The sequence below is a fragment of the Physella acuta genome, unplaced genomic scaffold, assembly GCF_028476545.2.
Source record: "Physella acuta isolate Inbredline_101_S28 unplaced genomic scaffold, ASM2847654v3 ptg000823l, whole genome shotgun sequence".
Lineage (NCBI taxonomy): Eukaryota > Metazoa > Mollusca > Gastropoda > Physidae > Physella > Physella acuta.
This window is the reverse complement of record NW_026732341.1, coordinates 1,076-8,458: the sequence shown is the minus strand read 5'-3', so window position 1 is coordinate 8,458 and position 7,383 is coordinate 1,076. Positions and strand designations below refer to the sequence as shown.

The 7,383-nt window shown below is 43.4% G+C and overlaps 1 protein-coding gene across 1 annotated transcript; it reads left to right on the top strand.

The window, feature by feature from the left end:
• Positions 1 to 482: 482 nt before the first annotated feature.
• On the top strand, positions 483 to 6,830 carry LOC131951715 (brain-specific homeobox protein homolog; the record flags this gene model as incomplete). The annotated part of the gene is made up of 3 exons (XM_059314071.1): positions 483 to 515; positions 1,681 to 1,930; positions 6,646 to 6,830. Coding segments are annotated over exons 1-3 (468 nt in total), but the record flags the coding sequence as incomplete, so codon positions are not given.
• Positions 6,831 to 7,383: the final 553 nt, after the last annotated feature.

Genomic DNA, 7,383 nt, shown 5'->3' with positions numbered 1-7,383 from the left:
TGGTAAAATAATTTGAATAAAAAGACGTATATTTTGCTTTCAAAAATATAATTAAAATTAATATATAAATTGTTTCTAATACGGAAGTTTAAAAAATACATTCAAATTGTTTCACATTGTGTTGAGGAATTAGAAATCATCTCTTTTGTATGTGGTTTAAACTCTAGGTGTGATGTGTAGTTTGACCTCCAGATATATACTCTTATTTATCATTAGTTATCATTGGTTGATTGCCGCATCTAAAACTGTGTGGTTTTAACGTCACTAACTCTTGTGATTAAGACGTCACTAAAATCGTCAAGTTATAGCGTCAATTAGATCATGTGATCAAACCGTCATTAAAATCATGTGGTTAAATTGTAATTTAAATCATGTGATCAAATCGAAATTAAAATCATGTGGTTAAATCGTCATTAATATCCATGTGGTCAAATCGTCGTTAAAATCATGTGGTCAAATCGTCATTAAAATATGTACGACCTATGACCATGACACCCTACGCATCGCTAGGTCTAGTACTTCAGTCAGAGAATCATTAACTTGTCCTTAAGGCTTGTGTTTAGAAACACCGTTAAAATTTAAATCAAAACTACAAATTATTTTAAGATTGTTTTGATTTGTTGTTATCATATAGACAGAATCTCTTGTAAACATATACGTTAATTGTATAATTAGAGTATTTTAAATTAAATTAATAAATACTTAAATTTTCATCCCTAATAGAATATCAATATTTGTTTCCACCTCCTTATAGTTATATCTTCAACCTTGTTCTTAATTAGCCTCCTTTATCTAAACACCCCTAATTTTAACACCTCTTTATTTTTATTATCTTTATTTTATCTTTATTTAACACCTCTAATTTAACATCCTGCTATTGTACCTTATTCATTTTGTATATATATATATATATATATATATATATATATATATATATATATATATATATATATATATATTAATAGCTCTAATTTAACATAGCGTAATTTAACACCCACTAATGTAATTCATTATTAATTTAACAATCTTAGATGACCCTTCTAATTCAACTACGTCAAATTTAATCTCTACTAATTTAATCACTTCTAAGTTAATGTTCTAATGTAATGTCCTTTAATTTAACGCCCTCTAATTATTTAACCCCTTCTAACTTAGGTCTCTAATTTGACCTCCAATAATTTAACCTCACTAATTTCAGCCCCTATAATTTAACCTCTTCTAATTTAACATCTTTTTATTTAACCCCCTCTATTTTAACTCCTTCTAATCTATTCTCCTCTAATTTAACCCAATCCAATTCAACCCCCTGTAATTAACTCTAAATTGACCTCTCGTATTTAACCCCATCTCATTTATTATTTAACCCCCTCTCATTTAACCCCCGAAATTAAACCCCTTCTCATTTAAACCCCTAAATTAACCCCATCTAAATTAACCATTTTAATTTAACCTAGACTTTTTTTCCGGGGGGGGGGGGGCACTTGATATTTTCGGATTAAATTTTCCGAGGAGGGGCGGACACTGGTAAAATTATATATCTTCTATATAAATTCCATTTTGTTTAAGGGGGGAGCGCGGTAGAAGTTCCTCTCTAATTAACCCCTTCTAATTTGACCTTACACCTGCAGGCTTCCCTTGACCCCCCACGGTGCCAGATCCACCATGACGCCATTCTCTGAGAGCACCCGACGTCACACCACGCGCTTCTTCATCGACGACATCCTGGTCAGCAAACCCAAGCCCCTCCCCCGTGAGCCGGCTCCACCAATCATAACACGCCCCCCGTTCCTCGACTACGCCTCCTACGCTGCAGCAAGTCTTTCCAGCCCCTGCCCGCTGCTGTTGACTCCGCCCTTTTTCACGCAAAGCCACGCCTCTTTTCTCAACAGCCTACCCGATCACCCGGCTTTCCTTCTGCCTTCAGCTCGAGGTAAGTACAAATAGTTTTTTTTTAAGTTTCCTAATTTTAAAAAAAAAGTGAAAAGTAAAGAAATGGCGTTCAATGACGTCACATTCCTGAGGTGGGGAAGGAAGTGGGTTGGGACTTTTGTGACGATGTGTGACACAGGGGAAGGGCGAGCTAAGAAAATGTGACGCCCTACTCTTTTATTTTAAAATTTAATTTTATACTCAAATATTTCAACAGTAATTTAGTTTGTTTTAAAGATGTTATACAAATCTATTGTAAAACAAAATGAACACTAACACGGGCGAAGTTTTGAGTCGGATGTGGAAACATTTGGAGTGTAAAATAATTTTTAGTGGCGATAAAAAAGGTATTTTGTCCAGATAATTAAATCACGCCACTGGTACAAAAAATGCACGGGCCTAAAGCTAAGCCTCGACAATTGTGACCTATTTCTGTTGGTTAGACATAAAACTTCTTATTCGCCTCTATGGTTAGGGTTAGAGAGGGTCAGTGTTTCTTCCAGACTTTTTTCTCCGGGGTGCACTTGAAATTTTCGGGGTGCGGACTAAAATTTCCGGGGGTTGGGGGGGGGGAGCGGACAATGTCAAAATTATATATTTCCTATATAAATTCCATTTCGTTGGGGGGGGGGGGGGGCAGTAGACTCCCTTCGGGAGGAGCCCGAAGAGATGCCTGGAAGAAACTCTGTTTAGGGGTTAAGTTCGGGGTTGGGGTTAGGATTAAAGGTTAAAGGTATCGAAATATAGACCTTTTCGTGCAAATCATTTATAACATATCCCGATTTCACCCTCTTAAATAAAATCTAAAACTACAAGTTTTACATCCTCTTTTTTATATTCCTTTTTTTTTGGGTGGCGGGGTACGCCATTTAACGGGGCTTATCTGGACAGAGCCCGAAAAAATTACATTCTGAAGAGTGACGTTATTTTGGAGGATAGGCGGGGGGGGGGGGGGGGAGGGGAGACCATATATAGCATCGAATGACAATAGGGGGGGGGGGGGTGAAGAGAATATTATTAAACTCCAACATTCGCCAAAAATATTAACCATGCCTGTGTGGAGCGTAGGACCTCAGCCATTTTGCTCTCCCCCCCCCCCCCCACTAGTTCCTGGCCCACACTGTGTACTAGCCGTCTCCCATGACAACCCTGCGGTCTAGAGTTCATCGAGAAGACACAGTCTACAAGGCTGTCCTAAGATATGTGACTCAAATATTCTTGACCGTGAAAATTAGAAATTAGATGGATAACATACTACAATATTAGAACAAGAGGACTTTTTTCAATCATCAAATAGTTATAAAATATATTTTTTATAAAAAAGTAAATTTGCATTTCCAACCAAACTAAATAGAGATAATCTGTTCTTTAACCTCGGCATACGAACGGAGAATTTTTCAGCACAATACCCTCCTACCTTTACCTTTCTCCAACACAATTCAGGTAGTCAAATGAACTGAGTAGACTCAGGCGCGTCATATGGACTTAAGCCCGAATCGAACTCAAAACCTTATGTCAAGCAATCGAGCACTCTAGCTCCCCACCACCAGCCCTACATTATCAACAGAGTTCGCCTTGAATAGTATTGATCCCTATCTGTGTCAGTGTGTATTTTAATTCGCACTTTCCAAGGGGAAAGGGAAGGGTTCAATTGAGATTACTTGAATTCCCGGCGATAGTGTCTACAAAGTGTTCCAGCTCTGAGACTTCAATACAAAACATTTTGTGACAGTGGTCTCTAAACACTTTGTAGACACTCTCTAAACATTCTTGTACAGTACTCTTGAGTTCAGCGTTTTTAAATTGCGGTTGATTACGGAATGCATCCACCATGAAATCAGTGCAAGCACTTTGCATAGATTGCTTTGAGACTAGTGTCGGTAAATCGGTTGTTTTGTAAAAAAAAATGTACACCGCTCTGTTGGTTAATGAGGGAATCAATTCAAAGGCTTATCATTTCTGACTAACTGGCTACGAAACGGCTGACACCATATTCTGTACAGAATATACTGTACAGACCACCAGCCAATATTATCAGGCAGACGTTGGAGTGGAACCCTCAAGGAAAGCGCAGAAGAGGTCGGATAAGAAATCATGGTGACGGGACCTTAAGGCTAAACCTTCAAAGATGGGCTACACCTGGAGTCAGGTTGAGAAGATGGTACAGGACAGAGGACTCTGGAGATCTTTGGTTGGCGGCCCATACCCCAGCAGGACAGAGGACTCTGGAGATCTTTAGTTGGCGGCTCATACCCCAGCAGGACAGAGGACTCTGGAGATCACTGGTTGGCGGCCCATACCCCAGCAGGACAGAGGACTCAGGAGATCTTTGGTTGGCGGCTCATACCCCAGCGGGACAGAGGACTCTGGAGATCTTTGGTTGGCGGCCCATACCCCAGCAGGACAGAGGACTCTGGAGATCTTTGGTTGGCGGCCCATATCCCAGCAGGACAGAGGACTCTGGAGATCTTAGGTTGGCGGCTCATACCCCAGCAGGACAGAGGACTCTGGAGATCTTTGGTTGGCGGCCCATACCCCAGCAGGACAGAGGACTCTGGAGATCTTTGGTTGGCGGCCCATACCCCAGCAGGACAGAGGACTCTGGAGATCTTTGGTTGGCGGCCCATACCCCAGCAGGACAGAGGACTCTGGAGATCTTTGGTTGGCGGCCCATACCCCAGCAGGACAGAGGACTCTGGAGATCTTTGGTTGGCGGCCCATACCCGAGCAGGACAGAGGACTCTGGAGATCTTTGGTTGGCGGCCCATACCCCAGCAGGACAGAGGACTCTGGAGATCTTTGGTTGGCGGCCCATACCCCAGCAGGACAGAGGACTCTGGAGATCTTTGGTTGGCGACTCATACCCCAGCAGGACAGAGGACTCTGGAGATCTTTGGTTGGCGGCTCATACCCCAGCAGGACAGAGGACTCTGGAGATCTTTGGTTGGCGGCTCATACCTCAGCAGGACAGAGGACTCTGGAGATCTTTGGTTGGCGGCTCATACCTCAGCAGGACAGAGGACTCTGGAGATCTTTGGTTGGCGGCCCGTACCCCAGCAGGACAGAGGACTCTGGAGATCTTAGGTTGGCGGCTCATACCCCAGCAGGACAGAGGACTCTGGAGATCTTTGGTTGGCGGCCCATACCCCAGCAGGACAGAGGACTCTGGAGATCTTTGGTTGGCGGCCCATACCCCAGCAGGACAGAGGACTCTGGAGATCTTTGGTTGGCGACTCATACCCCAGCAGGACAGAGGACTCTGGAGATCTTTGGTTGGCGGCTCATACCCCAGCAGGACAGAGGACTCTGGAGATCTTTGGTTGGCAGCCCATACCTCAGCAGGACAGAGGACTCTGGAGATCTTTGGTTGGCGGCTCATACCCCAGCAGGACAGAGGACTCTGGAGATCTTAGGTTGGCGGCTCATACCCCAGCAGGTCAGAGGACTCTGGAGATCTTTGGTTGGCGACCCATACCCCAGCAGGACAGAGGACTGGAGATCTTTGGTAGTCGGCCTATACCCTAGCAGGACAGAGGACTCTGGAGATCTTTGGTTGGCGGCCCATACCCCAGCAGGACAGAGGACTCTGGAGATCTTTGGTTGGCGGCCCATACCCCAGAAGGGGTAGCGGGCAGTGATGTTGATGTGATGATGATAATGTCGATGGCTTTACGATGGAATTAATATATAATCGTCTGCTAAAGTGTGTTAGATTTTTTTAATACTACAGTTGTGGGCAGGGTTTATTGTAGCCTTAGGTTCATCATCAAAGATGTCAGAAAAAGCAGTTGACAGTTGATAATAATGTTGAGATCTGCCATTTTGCTGCTTTCCTTTCCGTAATCAATTGAAAAATTTTCATTGTTAGTAGCTCTCAGTGTTTCTTTCAGACATTTTTCTTCAGGGTGGTGGGTGGGGGTGGGGAGGGAGGTACTGAAAAATTCTGGGAGTGAGGCAGTCGAAATTCTAGAGCGGGGGCGATCACTGGTTAAAGTATACATTTTATATTTAAAATTTAATATTTTTTCTATAGTGCCGGGGGGGGGGGGGGGGGGGTTGGAGAAAGTTGGACGTACACTACCCCACCCGGCCGCCCCCGAGAGAAACCTGAATTCAACACTGGATGCTTTGCAAAACTTGTTTTGAATTTTTACCTCAGTAGACATGATGGCTCAATGTTGAATTTAAACACAATCTTACACAGTTCATTTAAACACAATCTTACACAGTTAATTTAAACACAATCTTACACTGTTCATTTAAACACAATGTTACACAGTTCATTTAAACACAATCTTACACTGTTCATTTAAACACAATCTTACACTGTTCATTTAAACACAATCTTACACACTTCATTTAAACACAATCTTACACTGTTCATTTAAACACAATCTTACACAGTTCAATTAAACACAATCTTACACAGTTCATTTAAACACAGTCTTAAACTGTTCATTTAAACACAGTATTACACTGTTCATTGATTGGGTTGTCCATAAATGACGTCACACTCGCAGTGGGGAGAGGGGTCCGTAATTTTGTAACAATGTGTGAGGGGGGGGGGAGTAAAAATCGATTTTTAAAAGCGTGACGTCATGTATGGGTGACCCCCTAAACACATATTTACACGGTTCATTTAAACATAATCTTACACAGTTCATTTAAACACAATCTATGAAACACTTAACACATCTAGTCTACCCCCCCCCCCAGGTCTGCCACTGAACCCCCTGTTCCAACAGGACACTGCCAGCAAACACTGCCGACGTAGGAAGGCCCGGACTGTGTTCAGCGACCAGCAGCTGACTGGCCTAGAGAAGAGGTTCGAAACCCAGCGCTACCTGTCCACGCCGGAGCGGATGGAGCTGGCGTCACAGCTCAACCTGTCTGAGACCCAGGTGAGACGGGGAGGTTTTCGTGTGACGTCATGTCGTGTTGTGTGTGACGTCATTTCGTGTTGTGTGTGACGTCATTTCGTGTTGTGTGTGACGTCAATTCGTGTTGTGTGTGACGGCATTCGTGGTCGACGTGACGCATGACCTGTTTCTTGTGACGTAATAAAAAATTTCATCTTGTTGTAATTTTCTGAAAACGTTCGAACTTTGCGTGAAATGTAGACTTACCTGTATTCACACATCTGTGTGCCCCCCCCCCCCCCCACCCCCATCCCGCTGATGTTGCGTTTTTGCCGTCCCCTTATTCACGTGTGTTAAGAGCAGTGTTTCTTCCTGATTTTTTTCTCGGGGGGGGGGGGGGGGGAAAGGGGGCACTTAATATTTTCGGGGGGGGGGGGGGGGGGGCACTAGTAAAAGTATATGTGGCGTGTAAACTTTCTTCGGGGGGCGGGGTGACGACGACGGGATGCCTGGAAGAAACTCTCGTTAAGAGACAAGTGCGGTTGGCGATTTGTTACACCTTCAATAGACCCGCTCAACTTTTTTTTGGACTGAT